General features: G+C 40.6%; 1 protein-coding gene across 1 annotated transcript; it reads right to left on the bottom strand.

Annotated features, from left to right (window-relative positions):
• Nucleotides 1–9: 9 nt before the first annotated feature.
• Nucleotides 10–17993, bottom strand: LOC117450100 (rho-related GTP-binding protein RhoA-D). The gene is made up of 5 exons (XM_034088136.1): nt 17886–17993; nt 5138–5293; nt 3681–3801; nt 2149–2279; nt 10–1437 (listed from the first exon to the last, which is right to left on the bottom strand). The coding sequence occupies exons 2-5, from the start codon at nt 5291–5293 to the stop codon at nt 1264–1266; spliced, it is 582 nt and encodes a 193-aa protein (XP_033944027.1). The 5' UTR covers nt 17886–17993; the 3' UTR covers nt 10–1263.
• Between the last annotated feature and the right edge of the window lie 8247 nt (nt 17994–26240).

Raw genomic sequence — 26240 nt, 5'->3', positions numbered from 1 at the left:
CCAAACTAGTTAAGATTATGCAGTATTTCAAAAATACTTTAATAACATTCAACACATCCCACTCCTGTTTGTAAAGCGTCATCACAATCAACATTTTATTGTGGACTATGACGTGTGATATTAGACGTAGAGGCACCGTCCAGAAATGAGCCAAACCCGTAACATTCTGATCTCCATGGAGCTGAATGTACTGGATGAAAAGATCACCACGGTTGTTGCTTATGATGTTGGTAAGATCAATGTAGGGACTAGAAAATATGCTTGGTGTCAGTGGCATGAAATAGAACTACTGGCTATGCACTCGGCTATCCAATCACATTTCAAGGATCGTCCCTTGTGTGTAGTGTCAAATAAAGGCCTGTAACACAACAAAGCCCCAGTTTTAAATAGTCATGGGTGCTAATGATCTGTGAGCCAAACCAAGGACATGGCACATAGGTAAAAACAACATTTTATCTGTCATTTAGACATTTGTGTACACATAATATGCCTAAATATTAATCTGTAAGTGTATCTAAACCTGCAGATTGAGTACACAGCGATATGTACTGTGTATTGTGTCCATGACAATAGACCACTGTTTTATGCCATCGCCATGGAGGACAGACGGAGCAAGGTGCTGTCCACAACCTCTCTGCACAAATAGTAACTGTAGGTTTCAGTGATTAATGCAGAGTGAACAGGCTCTAAATGTAGTCCTTAATGTCAGGAGAGAAAGGCCGGGGGAAATGGAGGTCTGCTGATTTAGCACATGGTGAAATAAGGGTGTAGAATTAATAGGTTGGACATTATGGGTGGATCGTGACTGAAGCTGATGTATAAAAGGAGACTAAGGAGAAGCAGGGGTTCCATAATGTTAAAGAAAATAAAAATAAATGCCATTTAGTGGAAATGTGACTCACAAAACCTTCTTTGTAAACAACCATAACACAGGCATGATATATTTGTAAAGTATATGCACATAGAAATACAAACATACATTCATATAGGAGGAAGGGACAGGTTGTTCACACAAAGGGGCTGCTGGAGGAAAACAAAACAACAAACAAGTGTGTGAGTAGCAGAGGAAAAGTTTAGAAAAAAAAGGCTGATTTGTTTTGCTTTTAAAAACGGGTGTGTCAGTCCTTCATATTATCCTGTGGCATATATTGTGAAGTAAGTATAGTCCACGGAAGCCATTGATTTAGGGTTTCTCTAAGTTTGCGCTGTGTGTAAGGGGGGAGTCGTCCCTCAGGTGCCGATTGGGCGACAGACTCCGTTCCTTCACAGCAGCAGGCAGGCGCCCCTCCTCTTGTGCTTGCGGACCTGCAGCGCCGCCCTGGTGGCCATCTCGAACACCTCCCGCACGCCGTCCTTGGTCTTCGCCGAGCACTCCAGGTAGCCGAAGGCACTGATGCGGTTCGCCATGTCTCTGCCCTCCTCAGACTTAACGGGTTCCTGGAGGGTCAATATACAGGCAGTGGGTTAAAATGATGCTGTGGACATTCAACAAGGAGATTGTTAGTTTTGGGAAAAGGTTGAATGTACCTTAAGAATGTACTGAACTATTCACAAGTATTTACATTTTATAAAAATGTCACAACATCTCATGGGAAATGAATACAACTTTTCACTTGTCTGACTGTTGAGTTATTTCCCACCCCCTTCCTGTCCATAGTAAACTCCAGTATCCATGTATCTCCAGATGTAGTGATTTCTTTAGGTTTGGATGAACTGAATAAAGCACTCCTTTATAACTTGAGAAGGTTCTCCTTAAACTATTTAAAAACCGTGGATCAGATTGCTAATCCATCGGCACACAGCTAAAAGTTGTCTGACCTCATGAAGGGTTAATATTTTAGAGATAAGTGGTTCTCACATGACAGCGATGCTACAAACATATGCTGATTTGAAGAATCTGTGATGTATTGCCGTAGATTAAACTACCCAACAGAGTATATATAGTCAAATTAGCTTATTAAAAAAACTGCAATAAAATCCAACATTCAACTAAATGCAGCAGTAAAACTAGTCCCGAACATGATATAATAGTACAACATTGACAGGGAACCTTTTTTTTGTAATACTTTAGGCACAAGGTTGGTGATAATACTAACATAATTATACTTAAATATGTATTTTAAAAAGGATACAGAAACACACACACACCTGTTTCATCTTGGCCAGCTCTCTGCGTGTGTGTTCATCATTCCTAAGGTCCTTCTTGTTACCCACGAGAATGATGGGGACGTTGGGACAAAAGTGTTTCACTTCGGGCGTCCATTTCTCTGGAATGTTCTCTAGAAGGATGAAAACAAAAAAAGTAAAGTCATTATGCAGCAAATTCCAGACTTCTTTCCCTACATGGCCAGTGGGGAAAGGCCCTCACCATTTCCCCCGTGACTGCACAGACAAACATTGAGAGGTCGCTGACCCCTCCCTGATACATGCTGGAGCCTGCTAGCCAAACCTTGTGCTGTCCTGGAGGAGATGCCAGAATACGATAGAGTAGACATCCCACCTGGAGCAAAGCCCATATCTAAAAACCTCGAGGGAGAAAGCCTGAAGTACACGTGACATTTCCTACGTACGCTTCGGAACCCTCCCAGCAAGAGCAGCTACGCTAAAGTCCAAGTGTTCCCCCCTTGTTAATGTAGAAACAAATACATCTCTTAAAGTGCATTTGTCTATAAAAGAACCATTCATCAGAATCAATTACAAAGAGGTCAACCTTGAGAACTGTTTATAGGTTCTTCTATTAACTTCCCGTTGAATAAACATTTTTGTTTTCAACTGTATTTAAGTTACAACTTCCTAATGATTTATTCAAACTAGTTAAGCTATGAAACAGTCATGTGTTAAGAAGTGTGGAATCACCTAATTGACTGACTAAACCACAACAGTAAACAGATTAATTACACCAATGCTTTAATCACACAAACACCATCTGAATAAGTTATCATGAAATGGATCATTCATTGCATGTCTGCCAAAAGGTTGAAATCAGGGAAATGTACTGGAAAAAAACATAAATTATTCAAAAGGGGAAAACCTCAGAGAGGCAGTGCAGTATATTTCACTCATTGTGGTTAAAGATGTGGAACTATAATGGAGCATTTGCCAAATTGCCTTCCTGCATCTCTATTGATTATCACTCTTTCAAAGCACTTTTCTATGCTCAGAGGCAACTTCCGTTATTAGTTTCATATATCAGTGCAGTGTTTCCCCTACCATTGTCTATATATATATATAGCACCATATTGCAACTAATCTATGTCTACTGTCACTTTTCACATTGAACATGTGCTCTTTAATTAAATAAACTAAACACTTTCATTTTAAGTTGTGAGTTTAGTGTTGTTGACCCGAAGAAACACTGATGCACTAATCAATAACAATAATCCACAGCTCCTCTCTCTGCTCCAGAGGATTTAAAAGAAATATATCCCAATTTCACCCCCCCCCCCCCCGCTCAGGCAGCACCCCCCCCAAAGCAGTACACCTAGAGGAAACACTGCAGTGATACAGTAGCATCAGCAATAATCATTGTTTTTGCATCTGTGAATTAAACCCACATATGAGACTTTTTCAAGCTACCAAATAAAAGAACATTTATCAATTTTTGATGTCACTGACTATTATTCCAGAAAATGACAGAATAATTCAGAAAATGTTACTTAGCAATATGTGTGTGACCTTACCTAAACTGTCAGGGCTGTCTATGGAGAAACACATGAGGATAACATGCGTGTCGGGGTAGGAGAGAGGCCTCAGCCTGTCGTAGTCTTCCTGACCTGCTGTGTCCCACAACGCTAACTCCACCTGGGGACACGGGAAGACAAATCACACGAGTGAGGCACGTGGCTACTAGCTAGAAACTCAATTTGAGACATCATCAAAACAAAGAAGGACCTTCCCACTTCATCAACAGCAGGATGAAGAGACAAAGACAAAATGGGCAACAAGAATAGGAACATAAAAACTTGAGGGAGGAAGGAAAAAGGATTTAAAACAATTAATTCCTAAAAAATAACTAGTCCCCAGAGGTGGACATGGTTCCCACAAGATGTTCTTAGGTTGTTAGTCAACTTCTAGAAGTACCAGAGTGCATGACCTGTTCCAGATTTAAAAAACGCAGAGAAAAAAAGCATTGGAGTTCAGCCGGGTCAGAAGCACATGCTGGCAATCCTACAATTCAAGTGGAAAGTAGAAATGTCTTCTACACGGGAGCCTAGTAGCAGCTTCGCATGCATCATCTTGATTTTGGCTTAAGAGTCTCCAAATAGCTTTGGTCTGTTACTTTGACTGCAATCATAGTTCCTAGTTTATCTCGTGTCCTACTGATTTAATCACTAAACAACCTTGTAAACATGACAACCACAGCCTCACTGGCAGTTTCCATGATATATCAGCGGACTGAGCTGAGCCACATCTCCTGTTTGGGGAAACTGGGCAACACCAAAACATGACCGAGCCTTTTCCATTTCAGCTGCTTTTGGAATCTTTTACCATTGAGTGTCTCTCAGGAGCCGGCCTCCATCTGTGGCCTGGCTAAACTCCTCCTTGAAGCTTTTGGTTTTGGTTGTTGTAACCATGACTTAATATTATATAGGAATATAACTAGTGACACGGTTTCACTGACTCATGCAGTATTTCATTCATATTTTTAAATGCATCCGTCTACCACAGTTCAGAGGCTTATAGTACAGTCCATCTTGTATTATGCCGCACAGGAGACAGGGACAGGAAATGGGACATTAGTCATGTTGAATGGGGGGGGTTTCAACACATGGAAGGAAGGTGGCACTGATTCATTTCCTGTTGTTGGCTAGAGGTCTGGCGCTTTATAACAATGAAAGAAAACACACATTTCCTAACAATAGGCATTTTCCCAACAGATCTTGATGGTGCTTGGTTCTCATCAGCAGCATTGTTGGTTGAGGTGCTCCCACATTTAGCTTTATAATCCATTCTAAACTATATAAAACCATTCATAAAAACCTAATGTTCATGTCTTAGCATTTTAAAGACTGGGAAAATTATATATAAGTATATCCAAATTGTCCTGTAATTGAGAAATTGTACAACATTTTCCTCACTGCTAATTATTCATAATCATCTAAAAATAAAAGAGACATTTCAAAAGATAGAAAAGTACCTGTTTCCCATCCACTTCAATGTCAGCGATGTAGTTCTCGAACACAGTGGGGACGTAGACCTCGGGGAACTGGTCCTTACTGAAGACGATGAGCAGGCAGGTTTTCCCACACGCTCCATCCCCAACTATCACCAACTTCTTCCTGATAGCAGCCATCTGCAAACAGAACACACTGAGGTCAGTCTATATATTAAGCAATGAGGCGAAACATCAGTAAACTGGTGAGAAGAAAGTGTCTTCAACCAGAGGGGGGAGGGGGAACAATGCAACCAGAAATAGTACAGTGAGGCGACGAGGGGAAAAAAGATGATCTAAGTCTGTTTTAGAGCCGCACCCTCTTCCCTTCCTGTGTGTGAGGTGGAAAACAGAGTCCGGCTGAGGGTCTGCTCTGGGAGGGGGGGGGGGGGGGACAGGAAGAGAGCCACAGTGTCTGTAATGCTGCAGCCTCAGTGCTGCATGTGCACAGACTGACACAATCACATTAGAAACAACCCTCGTGTGTCTTCTACATCCCGGTGGCCTGGGATCCAAAGCTCTGGATGTTATTGTTGTCTCCTGTATTGCACACAATCCTCTTTGCTTGTACCCATTAAAGGTGGGGTAGGTAAGTTTGAGAAACCGGCTCGAGATACACTTGTTGTTACATTCCATGGAATGCTTTTAACATCCCGATTGCAATGAATATCTTAAGTGCTTTGACAAAAAAAATCCATAAAAATGGAGGAGGGGCTCTGTAAGGAAGTGGCAGGTTGTGTATTTTCAAATTCTAGCGCACTCGAGCTGGTTTCTCCAAAATGACCTACCCCACCTTTAAAAGGTGTATGCGTGCCATATTGTGTCAGTTACGTGAGAATGTCCACATATACAGTATGTGAGGGAAATGTGGCTCGTCAGAAAAATATCTGGACACACACACACACACACACACACACACACACACACACACACACACACACACACACACACACACACACACACACACACACACACACACACACACACACACACACACACACACACACACACACACACACACACACACACACACACACACACACACACACACACACACACACACACACACACACACACACACACACACACACACACACACACACACACACACGGCAGTAGGGGATGACACAACGTACTGGCGGCCTGCCAACAATACAGCTTTCACCATCCTACGACTGCCTGGACCAAAACAAAGACCTACCCTTCTGCCTTCACACCTAGTGTCCAAGTCAAACAGCACTCAGGCACAGAAAACAACCGGGTGGGGAACAAGGTGGAGCATTTAGCAGTTAGTGGAGCGAGAAAGAGCTAAAGAGGAAACATTAGCACCCGTAACTTAGGATGCTGTTTTTGTATCTACTGGGTTAGTAAATAAGAATCTGTTCGATAACAACTTCCCCATATAAATGTAGGGGTGATTATATGCCATGATTCTGTTTACAACTTGTTTTCCCTGCAAAGTGGCTAAAAATAACTTATTGCAGGCTTAAAAACAATCAAGAAGAAGGCCTTACACAAGAAAGCACTTGATAAATAACTGAATTGATAATCATCAACTTCATAAGATCAACCAACCCAAACACATACACTGGTAACTGCAGCATGACCCATATCCTGTTGTGCTGTGGGATGGTAAACAGGGTTTTGCTGCACTATGTGAATAAACAGTTGGTTCCTCTGAACTGGTCAGCAGGTGGGCTGGGGAGGTCCTGTTGATACCAAATATTTAGAGAAACTAAAGCCAGTTCAATTCTTACAGGCCGCATGGTGGCTCCTCTACGCACTGACCAACACCGTTTATTCTGTCATTTCAAGACGTCTTGATATATCATTTATTTCTACTGCTTAGTTTAAAGAGATAATGAGCCCAGGCGTTTGTGGATGTTCAAGAATGACATTTGCATTTCCAAACCCCTCCTTTGATTCTCAGCTTGTGTTGGCCCCGGTTACCATTTTCACCACAAGAATTGAAAAGACAATTGTTCAGTTTCTCCCCCACACATTCAATCAGACCAGTGTGTTGTCAGTTTGTCTCTTTGGAGAAAGCCACCTGTTCTCTGTGATAGCAGGCTGCTGCTGCGCCACACACACACACACACACACACACACACACACACACACACACACACACACACACACACACACACACACACACACACACACACACACACACACACACACACACACACACACACACACACACACACACACACACACACACACACACACACACACACACACACACACACACACACACACACACACACACACACACACACACACACACACACACACACACACACACACACACACACACACACACACACACACACACACACACACACACACACACACACACACACACACGATCAAATGGAATAATTCAATGTATACGACAGTGCCATAGCTAAGTGTGTTAGGTCTAAAGGTGTGTGTTGCGCCGCTCACCGGTCCCTCTCAGCGGGCAGAGCTGCAGGTGCGGATCCCTCTCTCTCTGGTGTCCGGTTATACTTCACTCGCGTTTATGTCCAAATCCATCAGATCTAGCTAGTTCTAGTTAATGATATGGCTGCTGCCCCTCCCTACACGCAGACTCAAACCTCCTCTTATGCCCACATTCCAGCTGAGAGGGTCTTCTCTACAGCTGGCCTGATAGTGAATCGCCTCCGCACCCGCCTCTCCCCTGAGTAGACATGCTCATATTCTTAAAGAAGAATGAGTATGAATAGCTGCATTCTGTGCATAAGCCCTGTTATAGGTTGATCTCTGTTGTAATAGGGTTACGTTACCCTAACCCGTTATGTTGTTCGTGTTTGATCCCTCTTTCATTTAAAAACCAAGTTATGTTTTAAGCATGAAAGCTGTAGGCCTATAGCTGGCAACTGTTCAAACTGTGATCACCGGCTCAATACATTTGACAAATTCGACTTGGTTTCTATACTTATTTGAACATGTTTTTATTTAATTTTCAAAATTAAATCTTTTTGTTTGGTAAACACTTTTCCCAATTTTTTTAAAGGGTATGTACATTTCAGTTAATCGATTAACCATTTTTTGGGGGTCGAATATTCGAATATACATTTGCTTTCATATTCTCATCCCTAGTATTGACGAGGAGCTCTCTCAGCGACTGTGCCAGAGGCAGCACACGGTGCTCAGTGGGGATAATGCCCCTTCCCTTTGCTCCAATGGGTGGGCACACAAAAAGCTGGGACAGAGTCTCCTAGGATTTCTTTTCTAAATAATAGTTGATTTTAGGGTGCGTTCTGCTCCCCTTAAACAGTGATTTATACGACAGGTGATTAGTTTATCGGTAGAAAGGCTGAGCAAACCAACCGCCTGTTCAATATGCCAATACATGGATACACTTGTCACACTTTAACACACTTTTTGACAACAATGAAGAATGAGTGGCCAGCTGTAAAGAAAGCAGCTGTGGAACATCTTGATTTTTTTTTTAAAGAAAGTACTAACTCATCAACTATCTATTTGTATGCTATATTACTGAGTTAATAGTCTCTGCTGCTAGCTCCAGTTCACCAAACAGAGATGGCGTTAGGTGAGCATCTGCAGGTGCTAGTGATGATTTGTTTTCATATTTTTGTCCTTAATTATACAATTAAATACAGAGCATCATCTTGGCACATTGTGTGCAGCTATTTATTGCTATGCCATTTGCTTTGTATTATGACAATAATATTTTAAGTCAGGCGTTGATTTTATGTAACGTAAGTAGACCTTTATCAGTGTTTGGGGGACATTGTTTTAGAGTGGAAAACAATCAAAATACACTCAGTTAAAAAGTGAATATCAGTTAAAAAGTGAATATCCTGGTTACATTAAAATTGTTCATAAGTAGAAGTGAATTGGACAGACAAAGCCGCAGACCAAGCCAGTCACATGATAACACAGCTCCATTTCTCTGTTACAAAGAACACACACACACACACACACACACACACACACACACACACACACACACACACACACACACACACACACACACACACACACACACACACACACACACACACACACACACACACACACACACACACACACACACACACACACACACACACACACACACACACACACACACACACACACACACACACACACACACACACACACACACACACACACACACACACACACACACACACACACACACACACACACACACACACACGTCCCAAGAAGAGTGATCCTGTGTTGCGTAATGTTTGTCCCTGTGTGCTGATGCAGGGGACAAAGTTCTCGTTCCCCGTACATGCTGCAAGAACGCTTATTCCTCCCTCATCCCTCCACTCTCACCCCAGATTGGTTACACATTAGCCAATCTTGATCATTAGAACTGGTAAGAGGAAATTAAAGCAATAAAAGACACATTCTAAATCACATGGATCAGCAGACTCAAGGTTTTTAGAGAAACACTGCAATTTGTGGACCATTTGATAAAGACAATAAACATAAAGGCTTTGTTATTAAAAGTCATGTACAAGACGAACTGAAGCATAATCATCAAGGTATGTTTCTGGATGTGTTTTCACCTCCGTTGTTACAGGACCAAGTGTCCGACTGAACACAAAAGTGAGGGGCCATAAAGCTAAGGTCTGGTCTTATCAGTCGCCAATAAGCTTCGAGACTTATCTCCAGAAGTCCAAATGATAAGACTCATAAGTAACGGCCCGTCCACACTACAGCATCGACAGCTTCAAAAACGGTTTCCAACGCGTCTGCCCATTCACTTTGAATGGGGTGACGTCACTTTTCGCCGAATGCATTGTGGGAAGCAGAGCGGAGCTTTCCTGGCGTTTCAGGCTGCAAAAGTTGAGCAATGTTCAACTTTTGAAGCTTCTGAAGCTTTCGGTGGAAGCGTCAGCCAATCAAATCATATGCCAGTACAAGCTCTAGCCAATCAAACCGCTGCTTGTGTGTCAGGGGCGGGAGATTCATGTGATTGGTTGTTGGTCGAGCTTCAGACAAGCCCAGCTCCAAGCTTTTTTTGAAGCTGTAGTGTGGACGGGCCGTTACTGTAAGCCATATCTCATTGTGATGACATTGAGCATTTGGTGACCGACACAACAATCCACAGAATCTGAGCTGACCCAGGTATTTATCGATGGATCCATGATGACTACAGTCGCAATGCATATCAAGTCTTCACTTGATTTATTCCTGGGTGTGCCAGCTGTTGAAATGCCCTGCTGTGTCTTGTAGAACCAACCAGAATTGTGAGTGAACAATGGGTGGAGGAAACAGCTGTTCTCTTAATGATATTTTCAGCAGCACGAAATGCAATGAGCTGCTTTGGGATTTAAAAAATGCTTCTGTTTCAGTGGCAATGTGCAGGTAAACCGCACCTTTCAATTGTTGGCAGGTGCATTTTGGCTTAAGTATTTTGAGTGTGAAGCTGTCCAACTTCCTGCTACCCTCAATGGGAGTGACTTCACTGGCAGCCCTATTATAAACCATTATATGATATTATTCATTTCAAAAAGGTTTTGCATAAATGTGACATCTCATCACATGATGCTTACCACCTTTGCCACGGCTGTGTTTAGTAGGCGTAAGGCTCTTAACCTACGCAACCTTAGGTCATATGACGAGGCACTGCTGCATGCGTGTCCAATTAAATGCATGCTAGGGCACATTCCTGGTGGATTACTATGTAACACGAAGAGCATATTTCTACTTTTCACATTATGAAAAGTTTCCAACGTGATAACCTTTGAGAAATATAAAATACCATCTCAAAAAATGATTAAGTCCAATGAAAATCCACACAGAAACCTGAAGGTGTTGTCTCATTCTCCCATCTGGTTTGACAGAGCATGGGAATTGTGATATGGTGAATTATGTTATGTAACGGATGAACTACAACTTACGCTTGTTTCCTCTATTTTGTCAAATTCTAGGTGCATTATATACAAAATCTCAGCCCCTAAAGATGTTGTCCAGAAGTTACTGAATATGGGCAGAGAAATATAAACATCGAATAAGGAGACGATAAACAAACAGGATTGTAGCTGCTCAGAAGTCCTGCATCTATACACACACATGACTCAGCATTCTCTCCCGATTACCTTTTCCTTGGGAACTGACAAAAGCAGCTCTGGTGGGACGACTCCCTGTGAACTGTGCACTAACAGCACACTTGTAGCTGCCTTATGAGCAAGGAGTTTGAGTTGTTACAGACACACATTTTTGACTGAGTGTTAACAGCTCAGGTATCGACACACTGATTAGTGTAAGCAGCAAAAATGCATTCCACGTGATGATTAATAGCGGGTCACTGAATGCCCACACACAACTCTGTCAGACTGTGTAACATTGTGGGAGGACGTCAGCTTGGAGGAATGTCTCACCCACTTTCAACACCCCTCACCCTTTTCTTCTAAACACACAGCATCCCTCCCTCCAACAGTATCTCCTCCTTTTGCTCCTGGTTGAAATGTTGAGGACGGGATTATACATGAGGCACAACATGGCTGACATTTTCTGAGTGTCTCTGTGAACGAGAACATGGCACAGATTGGGAACACGTGTCGTGTACAGTTGATTTCTTGTGGAGTGTACAATCCACGTGGAGCAAAAATACAAAAAATGTACATCAGTCTAACCCTTATCGAGCTGTGTTAGAAACCATGGTTTTAACACTGTTGGGGTCTCGATGGGCAGTTTAAATAAAGCCTCAACATTGATGAATCGGAACTTTTTTTATTGTCAAAACCCGCTGCCTACATTACCCACAATGCAACTACAACAGCTGAGTCATGGATTTTGTTTTTTTATGCGACAGGTCTGGTAAGCTTACTTTTAGGATTGTTTTCAGTTTCAAACGTGTTGTCTTCAGACGCCACAAACACTGCCCAAATGAAGTAATACACTCCTGTAAGACCTGTTAACAGACTTAAGCATGAATTCAAGTTTTGTTTTAAAGGACACTATTAAAGAAGCTGCCGGCTGTACTTTCCTTAATTGACCAAAAGTACTGAGAGCGCTTCATTCATTTCAATGTAGACACTTGAGGCTAAGTGTTCAGTGTGTTGCTGTATAATAAAGCTAACTAAATATTTAATGCTTAAGTATACATACTGGACCGACCTCTGATTAAAACTGGCTAACAAATTGTAGAGAAGTGGAAGCCAAGCTCAGATTATGGAGGTTGAATAAAACCAGAAGTGTCTGCTCAGGATCCAGGCCAAGGAAGCAGCTCAAGAACGAGAACCTGAAATAGGACAGAGCCATTGAGACTCACCCGGCCCGATTCATCACAGTGCACACAGCTCAGAGTAGAGGACGAAGGAGAGAGAAATATCACACAGAATCATCCTTTCATCCGCCCTCTGCGCGCAGAACAAACACACGGAGAAGTCCGACAGATCGAGGGAAGGGAGGAGAGGCGTGGTGATCAAAACTGCTACATGAACGTGTTGTAGCACAAGAAACCGATAGAGAAACTTAAAACATACCAAAGTGTAACTATTTCATTACTATTCCATAATTACGGGATGAATAAATGTGGATTTGGAAGGGCGCTAATCAAGGTTTTGTCTTCACTGTTCCTTTATCTGCCTCTCTCCAACACATCCTCCTCCGGTCTCTTGCTCTCCTCATCTCGTTCTTTTCCTCTCTCCCTTTTCCTGTGTTGCAGACAGTGTGATGTCACCATCAGGGAGCTAATGTACCGTATCCTTAGGGTGCTGCATTCCTCCTTTCCGACTCACACACAGCACAAATGAAAAGCCAAGGCTGACACACACGTACGCAGCTTGGACGGAGTGACCAACACCAACACCACCACAGATCCTCTCATCCACCCAGTCCACCTGTGCCCTGCAGTATGTGAAGTGCGAGGGTTGAGTTCCCATTGCATCTGAATATTATTCATATGCAGCATCAAATCTGAATCCTTTGAAATGCCTTATCATATCATGTTTACCTTTCAACTTTGGCTGCAGTGAAATGTATAAATAGCTGCACCTAAGAGATGTGTAATCACCTTTTGTTCGCTTATGACAATGAGGCAGAAACACTTCCGTTTTCAATGTTCAAAACACACACACACACACACACACACAAATGACTGTCACATGTTGATATATGATTAAAGGTTTAATAGGGAGATCCTTTAATTGATGCGAGTTGATAGGCTACATTTTTTCTTAAGAGAAGACTCAAACACTCATTGTTCAGTGGAGCTACGATCTTTATCTGAATACAGGCACCAGCGTCAGAGAGCACAGAATAGCCAGCAATCTTATTACCATAGCAGTTACATTATTCACAACACAGCTGTATACACAGTGTATTGCCTGCAGCCTTTAGGTTTTCCATTACTCTTCGATAATACAAGAGTGAGGACAGATGGAAGGTTTCATGAGAGATTTGTTAGCATCTCTGCCTAACAAATCTGGGTTATTCGCCAAATGGGAACTGGATCCAAAAAAAAGGAACGGGCTATCAGAACCCATCCCTAGGGGCTCTGATGCTAATGTTACTCAGAAGAAATGTTTACATTTACAAATTGGGCTTTTAGGGATTTCCTGAACTGCAAGTACCAAGATCCCAACAGGAAACCCTCCCAGAGATAATTCTCCTCCCAGATGATTTTCTCTTCTGCATCTGACACACGCACCAGCCCACAGACACCATTTTCCAAGCGGCCATGTTTGTACATCACCATCAGATAACTACAAAACAGAAAGTATGCTAAGCATTAAACTGCGTTTGGTGTAAAAGAAACGGCTTGCAATATGTTTTTCAGTATGATACTGGCCTCCCTGGAAATCACTGTTGATGGAAAGTTCTGTGGAACATTGTGTTTGAACACATTGACTGACCTATAAGCACCTATAGCTCGACAATACACAAAGTAGCAGATAGAGTACAAAAAGAAAAAAGAGCTGGTAGCAGGATGGAAAAACTGTTCATTGGGCAACCCCCTTTCCATCCCACTTCCTAAAGCTTTGCAAGGAAGAACTTCATGTGTTTGCCTCAGTCTGACACGTATAATACGCAACAACACTTGTAATAGGTCAGTGTTGGAGAACATGCCAAGGAGAACAAAATGTAGTTCAGCGACAGGGTGAAATGGCCTCTGGCAATCCTGGCATATGAGATGTAGCTCCATAACAGCTCCATTAAGGATTATGTACTGACCTAGCCATTCAGCTTCTTCCGAGATGACCCCAATAAGGCAAGAAGAAAAGAATAGGCTGCATTCCACACATTACATACACTGGTGGTGCGGCTGGGTGGGAGTAGTGTTGTCACGATACCAACATTTTGGTTTCGATACCGATACCAAGTCAAGAATTGCGATTCCGATTCTTTTTCGATACTTTTCTTAAAAAAAGGGAAACAGTCTTAAATATAATCAGGGATGCAAACTCATCAGGTATGAAAAAGGTGACAAGGATCCGAGCCCCCGACCCCACGGAATATCGGCTTTAAAATTAGGAATAACAATGATTTTAGCAGCCAGAACAACTAAAGCAGCAGTTACTAAAAACAGAAACGCCAAAGAGTCACATCTAATATAAATATATAAAAGCATTTATTTTAATTGTGTAGCAGTCAGTTTATAATTCTGGCAGCACTGTTGAGCATTTTGAAAATGTATCGTCATGCCTCTGTGCAAGGCTTAGTCTTTCTATCTTTATAGCCACTGGTGTAAAGTAACTAAGTCCATAAACTCAAGTACTACTTGGGTACAATTTTGAGATACTTGTACTTTATTTAAGTATTTCAATGTTTCTTTTGCTACTTTGTACTTCTAATCCACTACAGTTCAGAGGTACATGGTGTACTTTTACTCCACTACATGTATTAATACCTTTAGTTACTTCACAGATCTGGATGAATGATGTGAAATCTAATCAAGTGTTGAATCAGACTTTAGTTCCACCTGGAGTGAATCCACCAGCTACCCTGCAGTCTGCAAAGTACTTCAGACTAGCTGCACCTCCACCAGCTACCCTGCAGTCTGCAAAGTACTTCAGACTAGCTGCACCTTCACCAGCTACCCTGCAGTCTACAAAGTACTTCAGACTAGCTGCACCTTCACCAGCTACCCTGCAGTCTACAAAGTACTTCAGACTAGCTGCACCTTCACCAGCTACCCTGCAGTCTACAAAGTACTTCAGACTAGCTGCACCTTCACCAGCTTTGAGAACACTTTCATGATCAATCATTATAAAACATATCATATATATTATTCTGAAATGGACCAATCAAACAATGACTACTTTTACTGTCGCTACTTTTTACTTTTACTGTAACAGAGTATTCCTACACTCTGGTGGTTCTTGTACAAGACCTGAGTACTTCTACTTTTACTGTCGCTACTTTAACTATATTTTGATGATAATACTTTTGTACTTTTATTTGAGGAACATTTTAATTGCAGGATTGTTCCTACATTCTGGTACTTATACTTTAACTCAAGTACAAGACCTGGGTACTTCTACTTTTACTCAAGTACAAGATATATACTTATACCACCTCCGTTTATAGCCTATGAAAAAAACTAATAGAAAACGAAGGCTAAAGCTAACGTTAGCAGATAGTGATGCTAGTTTGCTAGTTACGTTTGCTCAACGATAATATTGCGACAGAAACACTTTTCCGTGCACATCACGCTCTGCCGCTCCGACAGGGAGCTCTGCTCTGAACACCTGAACGGCCCGTTCACAGACTTCTGGCGTCTTTTTTGTCAACAAGCCGAGGCGCAGCGGCAGTTGCACTCCCACTTGCAGCCATGCTTCTCGTTTTCTCACATGCTCTGGCAGCTAGCGCGTGGCCGCGTGCACGAGAGAGGGGAGGGACTTAGAACGTGCTTGAGAGGAGCGGGACTGCAGGCACGGCTGCAGGGAGTGGAAGCAGAGCGCTGAACACACAGCGCTGAACACACACGGCTCTTATTAAAACGGCGCTTTTTCACGGGAGTACTTTTCCCCGTCATTCTTAAAGTACCGATACTAATGAAACGGAGGAATCGTACCGTTTTTAACGGCAGGGTATCGCGGTACCTTTCAAGTATCGGTACACCGTGCAACACTAGGTGGGAGTGTCACTCATTTAACTTCAAGTGACTGCACTATGATTGACATCGTAGTACTCCCTCATGACAGAGTTGTACAGCAAGTTCATTTCATTTCAAACCTTTATTTAACCAGATTGGTCCCATTGAGATCATAGATCTCCTTTTCAAGGGAGACCTGCAATTCATTCCAATGCTTATATTCAAACCAATGTTGTTCCGACACATGACATTTACTGGCTTCTTGATCCACAAAAAGTCCCGATTCAAAACTATAACCGTAAATCATTTGTATAACAACATTGAGGAAATACATGTAATTGTATTTCTTGTGTCTGCACCACAAGTCAGAGAAAGGCTTGCAAACCATTAATAAATCAATGTTTTATTTACAGGTATCTAACTTTTTCAATACTTTAATTGCTTTCTTGCAAGGATTTCTCCGTTGATATGCTCTTCTTTTTCAAAAGAGTACACCACATTTGTTTGGAAAAACATCTGTTGGCTTTTAAATAGAGCCCACTTCGCTCTGGACTACATCATTTGATAAAGTGAAAGTGAAAACTGATGATTTTGACAACAGCAGACATCACGACTTCTGCTTTTACATGAATGTGTTCTAGATGGGGAACTTCCACAACATGTCCTGACACTGCAGTAGCACTGATTTAAGTGTTATTTGTGTATGACTGGGTAACACTTCCATTTCTGACCACTACTTGCAAACAGCTTAGTCAGCTGTTCATCAATGACATCATACTTTCTCCTGTAGTAGCCACAAAAACTAAACACCTGACTCCCCATCAAGCACACATAGAACTGAAGATATGTGTAATAATTCCTCCTCTGTGTATCTGACTGCAGTGTAACATTATGTGTGCTGGAAAGCGTAGAAAGAAACAAAATTGCATTTTGTGCAGCTGCAACATGGCATTAGTTTTGCAGATCTCATATAAAAACAGGGAGCCTTTTTGTCATGGGGACGTGCAAAGACATGAGGAACGTGCAAAGACGAGCCTGTGAGATGAGGGTCTGTGCTACAGGAACCGAGCAGCACAACAAGGGTGTGGTGACTCCGAGAGAGGAATTTCCTTGGGACGGATACATGTTTTTTATCAGTTATTCAAAGAAAAACAGGCGAAGATAAGAGACTTTTGGACTACACAACTAAACAAATACGCTCACTCACACAGTTGTCTAAATGTGTTTTTTGCTTTACAAAAATTCCTGTCCAAAGGAAAACCATCCGATGCCATCAACTCCCCTTTACTAGTCAAACAGGTTCATGAAGAGAAAGAGGCGATAACGTTTTAACAGCGAGTAGAAATGCTTTCTTTCTGTCTGAAGTCCATATAATTAAATTACGTAATGAAGTAAATTGTGGGTAGAGACAGGGCTGGGTCACGGTGGAAGGAATGCCGATAGATGACCGACTGGAGAGAACAACCAGGCGTGTCCCCAAGTTGATCTTACTTTTCACTTTTCATCATTTATTACTATCAACTAAATGTCGAAACACGCCGCCATTCCGCTGAAAAACTTCTAAACAAGTAACAGGTTTCCACTCGCCGAGCTGCTGCTGGACCTCGGCTCCTTAACGCGTCTATTGAAGCTACTTTTCCTATTACATCATCGTCTTCTTCAGGTTAGGCAATGAGTTTAAGAAAAAATAAAAACTCTTACCCTTTCAAGAGTGAGCTGTTAAATTGTTAAAGACCTCCGTGTTCCCCTCCTGCTGTCTTTCGTCCCTTGAAGTCAGAGTAAAAATCAACCAAACCGATACTCACAAGACCCGCCCATGATGCTGCGTTCACAGTCCCCTCCAAAATGTTAAGGAACAATTTGTAATAATTTATTATATGTGATAGTTTATTTATATTTTTGAATTAATAACCTAAATCTACACAGTAACTAAATATGTAAAATAAATGCAGTGGAGTAAACAAATAAAAAATATGCCTCAAAATGTACTAAAGTCAAAGTATAAAGTAGTATAATCATGTGAAAATACTCAAGTACAAATACCTCGTTTTTTACATTCATTAATTGAGTAAATGTATTTACATGTCACCACTGCAGATACAGATGTCAATCACACTGTGACTCAGGTACCACCTATTTAAAATAGGAGAACATCAAAAATAGAAGGCTTGCCATTTTGTGCTCCAACATTTGGAGAGTGTTTTTGAGTCCCCTGACAGGCATACATTATCACATTTTCGAAGTGTATGCTTCTATATTTCACACTTCGAGTCAATTCGTTTATTTTCTGGTATTTGCATCCAGTGACAAAAACAGCCCATCATTGCGGCACTCAAAAATGTGCCATGGCCTGCACACTGGAAAACTGGTACATTTCGCTCAGATATTCAGAGGCACATTCTTCCTTCTGAGAATAACGTTTGAGATTATAAAGTTCCTACATGCACTTGAATGCAGCACAGTGTTTTCGCTGTTTGAGATTCCAGCGCCCGCACGCTATTGGCTGAAAGGATTTAACCGTTACAAGGTCCCTGCCCTTCACAGGAATAATGACATCAGTATGTTCAGAAGTAATTATAAAGTTGTCACTATTTGTGTTTTCCATTATCTCTCAAGAAATGTTTTAATGTTATTCGTTGTTTTCTAAAATCTGAGATGGATATTATTTCTATTTCTTCTTCTTCTTCTTCTTCTTCTTCTTCTTCTTCTTCTTCTTCTTCTTCTTCTTCTTCTTCTTCTTCTTCTTCTTCTTCTTCTTCTTCTTCTTCTTCTTCTTCTCATCACCATCAACGTCACCATTATTATTATTATTATTATTGCTTGTGTAAGGAAATGGACTTTGACCCAAGAGCTTTTCTCCCACAGTGCAACAGGAAATCACACAACAGGGATTTTAGCTTTTTAACATGCCATTCTCTCAATAGGGTCATACATTTATTCCCACTAGACTGCAGTACACTGTAAAAACACAGCGGCTCCAGGGTAGGAAGTACATTTCGAGGAAATACAGTGGGCATATTATTAACCCATGTAGCCTTTTATAAACATGCTTATGAAGTAAATCAGGAAGTCTTATTGTAACCAAAGGAAAACAACAGCAGCAAATGTCTAGTGATTTTGCCTCTCTTGTGGGACAATAAAAGTCAAAACAAAGACTTAGTTGTTGAAAGGCATGAGCCACAATCCTCCACAGCAAACTATATGCATCTTTAGTCTCTGTATCCTGGTTCTTTGAAAGTAATTTGAGCAGATCTCTGCAGTTTCCATGGTAATACTAACCCACATACTGTAGTTTCAGATACATCGGAGCACAGTGGCATTTCCCAGTCCCATAGAACAGTGATGCTATTTCTGTAAACTGAATGGGAGGGGGAGCTGCTGATGTATCTCGACTGGAGAAAGATGAACGTTTGAAGTGCAGCTGCAATTCAGAGAGAACATAACCCTGCATCCCCTACTCTCTATCTCTCACTCTGTCCCTTATCAAATGGATATATTGACACAAGGCAATGAGGTGCATCAGCTTATTACTAAATAGAGATTGTTGGATTGTTTAAAGACATTTAGAGTTTTGGGAACTTTGAATATTCAATTGGGTTACTGTCTTTATGAATCACACTTTTGAGTCTCCCAGGTTAAGAGCACTAGCAATAATGACAGGTTACATCTTTCACATGTAAAACTATTCTGTTGACAAATCATCTGGACAGTGCAAGCTTTTGAAAAGACCAGAAAGACATGCAGCATGTTTTTTAGTCATGAGATAGGAGTCAAAGGCGCAAATAAAATCTGTTAAACAAATTGTCAGAAAAACAATTACTCGTCACCATCATGATTCCAGTTCCAACTTCTTCACAAGGAGATTTGACTCAATTGCAAATATGCTACGCGCTGAGTCTAGGAAAACATGAATATGGCCAAAAAACGAAATATTACTCGAATCAAGGGTCATTTTCACCAATATAGAAAACATGATTATGATACCTGAGCTTATTTCTAAAGAGCACAGAAGCATGGACCAGGATGAGTGTTTCCAGTGATTAGGAAACACTGATGAGCCTATAGTTCTCAGTACAAAAGTCAATGGCTATTATATTGAACTCCTTCAGCACCTCCAAATGCAAAATAAATCAAACTTCTGAGTGAGCTATAAAAAAAAGAAGATTTCCTGACCCATTTAACAAAACATCAGGCCCTGAAATGAGCATTATCTGCTGTATCCAGTTCACCCGCAACTACGTTTAGTGGAGTTTCCAGTTATATACATACAAGTTTGTCAGCCTCAAGGCCAGTCTGTCAACACCCACACTGCTTTAAGTAAGCTCAACTTGATCACAGTATGTTGTGACTCGACAGTTATGCCCTTGAGATTGCTTGGCCCGGCCAGATCGTTTTCACCTGTGCCCATCCTCCTCACCTATAAATAGCCCTTGTGTTTCTTTGTTCCCTTGTCAGTTCGTTATGTTTCATGTCGTGAGAACCTGCGCCTTTTGACTCCTGAAACTTTACTTTGAGAATTATACCTTTTGTCGAGTGAGTTTTGTTTTGAAGTACGACTTAGTTTTTGTTATTTAACTACTTTCTATTTTTGGAAAGTACGACTTAGTTTTTGTTATTAAACAACATTCTATTTTTGGACAACTGTCTCCGAGTCCTGCTTTTGGGTCCTGTGTCCTGTGTCTCAGTTCATACCACAGTAATTTAGACATATGCGAGTAAGGGAATTGACAGTCTTACTGTAGTCAAGAAGATCTGACTGAGTGATTTACTGTAGAGAGGGAGGCTGATGGCCTGGAAGCAATACACAACAGCCCCAACAAAAAAAATGTAAAGTGTTTTTAGTTTTGTGTCATGACACTACACCAAGTCTATCATCAACAGCTCTCCACTGTTAATGATAGATTTTAAATGGTTGTAGATTATATTGTTGGATCGCCATCCATTTGACATCTCTAAGTGATTTAAGTTTAGGCGATGATACAAAAATAGTTTAGAGAAACAAACAGACTTCTGGGTATCTACATATACATGACTGATGAACATAAACCCCTTCCCTGCCACCCAACGACAACCACAACAATTTCCTAGAAAGAGGTATAATGGGACATAAATGTATACAAAACTGCTATATGACCAAAATAATAATAAAGAAAAACCACTAAAAGAACTCAACTGGAAACACTGTACTACAAAATGCTAAACTGATCTATAGAAAATTGGCAATGAAATGTGGTTGAATAATACACACAGAGTTAATCTGCGAAACGGCATGTTTTAGAAAAAGCCAAAGCAGTATAAATGATTCAAGTGTTAAATAAAGATGGTTATGTTGATTGTTAGATCTTTAGTTCCCACACATAACATGTATGTCTTCTATGCCTTTTGATTATTTATCCATTCATTTCTTGAGAAGTTTGTTTTTTCGTGGTAAGAGCACGTCATGCATTGCGGGACTCGCACTGGTCTCCATTAACTCTTAATGATTTGGTTATGGTGGTATTAACACTACGAGACACCATTTTATACACCACTCTTGTGATTTAGTAGAAAATGAATAACTGACCATTATAGTATAACAGCATATCCTGACATTGCATCACATTGTCCTGGTTATCATATACACCTTAATAAAGGATAAACATTTGATGATCAGATGTTTAGAAGCGAAGCCTATGTTATTCAGTTTCACAGTTCCTATAGCCTCAAGACACAACACCAGAATATCATTATTATTTCTGCTAATCCATTCCTGGCATTTCTCTTCTTTTCCCAACACCGATCATTATGGATCAGCAAACACAGAAAAAAAGAGAAGAAGCTTGAAGCTGCAGTGAACTACTGAGTCACCCATCCTTCAGAGAAAGTTTGCTGCAACAAGTCCTCCAACTCATACGACCAAATGGGTCGATTGTTTAAGCCCTTATTACGACCAAATATGTCGTTTGTTCAAGCGCTTAATACGACCTATAATTAAGTTTTAAAATTGTCGGCCTCTAGTGCTCCCGTTGAATGCAAACGTTACAGAGAGGGTTGTTTATTCACAAATAACCCTCTCTGTAAAATCCTAAATTTTAGGATAGTTTGGCCATTAAAACGCTTTTTGATTAGATTTCTAGCGAGAAGTATATATTGTACTTTTAGAATCCATGTCCAGTCGATATGTAGGATCTATAGTTTGATAGATATTACGAAGATGATTTGAGGTTTCGTCAGGAGAACGTGTATATGTGGCAAGCTTCCATGTAAAGTTACGGGTTGAAAACAGTATTTCCGGTCTCGACGTTTTCATAATAAAACCAATGATCAAATGATTTAACAGTGATATCTGCAGTACTCATCCACTAAAAAACATCAGTTTATCCTAGTTAATTATACGACATTAATTGGTTTAAATTGTGTACAATGCTTTTGTGTTTTTCCCATAGGTTTTTCTCTTTCGATTCTGAGAGACACATTTCTTTTTTCAGAGGTTTTGATAGGCTAAAATCACGCCGCAATGCACGTCGGGATATGGTGTTTATGTGATATGAAATCGGAAAACATTTAAAAAAAAAAAAATAATACTTTATTCCGAGTGTTCTTGCTTTTCTCTTTGAAAGTCATCACATAACGGCATTGTAATACACGGTTCGGCTGCATTAAACATTACATATCTGCCGTAGATATTTATTTATAGAGCCCTGATCAGAAGACCTTTTGACAAACTGGAAGAGATGCCGCCAAAACTGAATACGTGACGTGGACCATAAATATATCAACAATTAAACAACATCTTCCATTTCTTTTCACACAATACGTCTCCTTGCAGTATCAACACTAATTCGGCTGACTTTTATATTTGATCCAATTAGTAGATAGTCTGTATTTACACCATAACGGTGCACAGCTGATAGAAAGGGACTTTTTTGTAGTTTTTAAAGATATTACTGATTTTCTGAACTACCTTTCCAACTCAATGCAGTTGACTGTTACAGGTCTATACAAGTTCATGGTACAATGCATAAGCTTCACATCGAGAGACTGAAACTGAATTTTCCTTTAACGTTCTGTTTTAATTTCACAATAAAGTGAATAGTCATATTATGTTTGATATTATTATGTTTATTAACTAGACCACTGTTTTTTTAAACCGCACCTCCTAGTGGTTAAAGCACGTTATTGAATTTAGTTGTTGAATAAGTTATATTTGATGAAAACATTTAAATATGAAGAGTAGCCTACATACAAAATAGGGGTCAATGATAGAAATATAGAATAGAAAATATCAAGAAGATACTGTAGTGATCTCTACAATAAAACAGTTTAGTGCAGGACGTCGAAAGATATTAACAGGAGGATGTGCAAAACAGACAAACTGATAAGGCTGAATTTTACTCAGGTGTAACTAAAGTCTGATTTAAGGGTTGTTTATATTTCACATCATTAATCAGAATCTGCAAAGTAACAAAAATAAATGTAGTAGAGTAAAAATACCAGGTTAATCTCTGAATTGTAGTGGAGTAGAACAAAGTAGTACATGCTGCTGTAACAAAAACATTTCCCAACTTAGGATCAATAAAGTATCTTATCTTAAGATGATCGATGGCTACTGCCATATTTGCTAAATGTGCATCTGAACCTTGACAAGTGCATGTTTCAGGCTTATCAATTAACAACAGGAGGGGTCACAGACATAAGACCAGCTGTTACATAAAGCGCTTCTGACCTTAGCTGTCATGTGGGTATATTAATGTTACCCATTATTGACACAAGCAATTTTCACCCATGTATTAATTATATGTTTTATATTTGATAACACCAATGTGTTTCGTATCCCCTAAACCTCCAGGGATGTATACAGTTTAATACTGGCAACTTCTAATTGTGGGAAATACGAAAACATCTTTTAAAACTACATTTCCCAGTAGAGACGTGCCATAGAACATGTTGCGAAACACACAATAGCCAGCATGTGTAATTCTGGGGGGGAGGGAGGGCTGGGCTGGACCCATCCAAGTCCAGTTTTGGATAGTCTGGCGTGGTTCCATTCCCTTTCAAAGAGCTGTTTGACACTCGGCGTAACCTTGTCGCACTGCCACTCCAATATCCAATCACAGAGCATGAGGGCTAATCACGGGGTTTGTAAAGCAAGGCAGATGTTGTAGTCCCAAACGATAGCTGGGGATTCTGGGTAATGTAGTGTCTTCGGAAACTCTGTAGTGTCTAAACTCCGAAAAAACTATTTGTTTCTCCAAATCGAAGGGTAAAAACACAAAAGCATTGTACACAATTTAAACCAATCAATATTGTGTAATTAACAAGAATAAACTGATGTTTTTTAGTGGATGAGTAATGGAGATATCACTATGTAATCATTTGACAGTGTGGGGAATACTTCCGGTTTTATTATGAAAACTTCGAGACCGGAAATACTGTTTTCACCCACGCTAACTTTACATGGAAGCTGCATATACAGTACACGTTCTCCTGGCGAGACCTCAAATCATCTTCGTATATCTATCAAACTGTAGATCCTACACATCCACTGGATGTAGATTATAAAAGTACAATATACACTTCTCGCTAGAAATCTAATAAAAAAGCATTGTAATGGCCAAACTATTCCACAATTTAGGATTTTCCAGAGAGGGTTATTTGTGAATAAACGACCCTCTGGAGCGTTTGCAATCGACAGGAGCATGTTGTTTCTTACACGACCACTAGAGGTGCTACACTTTAAAACGTGACTCTGGGTCGTATTTAGCTGCTGATCATTCGACCTATATGGTCGTTTTTTGTAGGAGGACAGGCTGGTTTACTCATGAGAGAGGAGAAGGACTAGATGTCCTCACTTGACTCTTGTGGCATAAAGAGAGCTAACATGTAAAGACACAGCGCCATTTAGTGGTGTAACACACACATTGCAACCTGTGTATTGCTTTTTACAAGGTAATCTGCTGAGAAGAATACTGATCACAAGTAACAGAAGGGAATCCCTAACCCTCATCAACCTCATTTTGTTGAACCAATAGAGACAACATCTGGACTCCTTTTCAGTCTACATGCTTTGAATGTTAACCCTCTGGAGTCTAAGGGTATTTTCTCGATTTTTAGATGTTTTCTTAAATCACCCTTTAAATGTATTTCTTCTAACATGGCACCCCATGTGTTACATATCAAAATGTTCAGGACAATCTCTGGTCTTGCTATATATGCATACTACTCACCTTAGATCACTGTTTGATGAGATAAGTAGCTCAAAAGCTTAAAATTTGACATCCGATTTTCGGAAAATCTTCAAAACTCTTGTGAAAACACAAATTTACTCATGTGATCGAATTGTTTTGGTGTTTTAGATTTGGTTACCAAAGTCTTAGGGTCACAAAAGCAGTGAAATATTTGAATTACACTGTATATAAATGTGTTATTCATGTCTAAAATTAAATTCGAATTTTGAGTAAAACAGGTGTTTATCACTCTACTTTCACCACAGCAGGGACTGAGATACAATAGGACTGTATAATGACTTCATATTACATACCAAGGTTCATGTGATGTGTACAAATACAAATTGAGCATTCAAACTATTTTTTTCAACCAACAATTTATTATAAATATGTTTTTTTCAACCAACTATTTATATACATATAAGAAACTGGAAAATCTAACTATTTACAATATTGAACATCAGAACTTTCAACCAACTATTCATTGTGTCAAGGTCTTTTTCTGTCTTCCAAGACAGTGGGTCTGGCTGCTGTGAAGATGGGGGTGATGGTGCATGGGCTGCTGTGTAGGTGGGGTGTACAAGTGCGATACGAGACCTCCTTGCTGGCTGGGTTGAAGGTGATGGCTGTGGTGGAGCCTTTTGCTGAGGTGTATCTTGACCTGGTGGCAGCCGCAGATGGAGGTGGAGGCAGCTGTGGTGATGCTGGTCTGCTGGTCCTTGGTGGTGATGGCTCTGGTGAAGGCCCTTGAGCCACAGTAGATCTTGACCTGGGGGCCGGCACATATGGATGTTGTGGCTGCTGGATAAACGCCGCCTGTGGGCCACTAGGCGTAGGCAGCTGTGAAACA

The sequence above is a fragment of the Pseudochaenichthys georgianus genome, chromosome 7 (assembly GCF_902827115.2).
Source record: "Pseudochaenichthys georgianus chromosome 7, fPseGeo1.2, whole genome shotgun sequence".
In the NCBI taxonomy this organism is placed as follows: Eukaryota; Metazoa; Chordata; class Actinopteri; order Perciformes; family Channichthyidae; genus Pseudochaenichthys; species Pseudochaenichthys georgianus.
The sequence above is the reverse complement of the archived record's forward strand: the minus strand, read 5'-3'. Positions and strand labels throughout refer to the sequence as shown.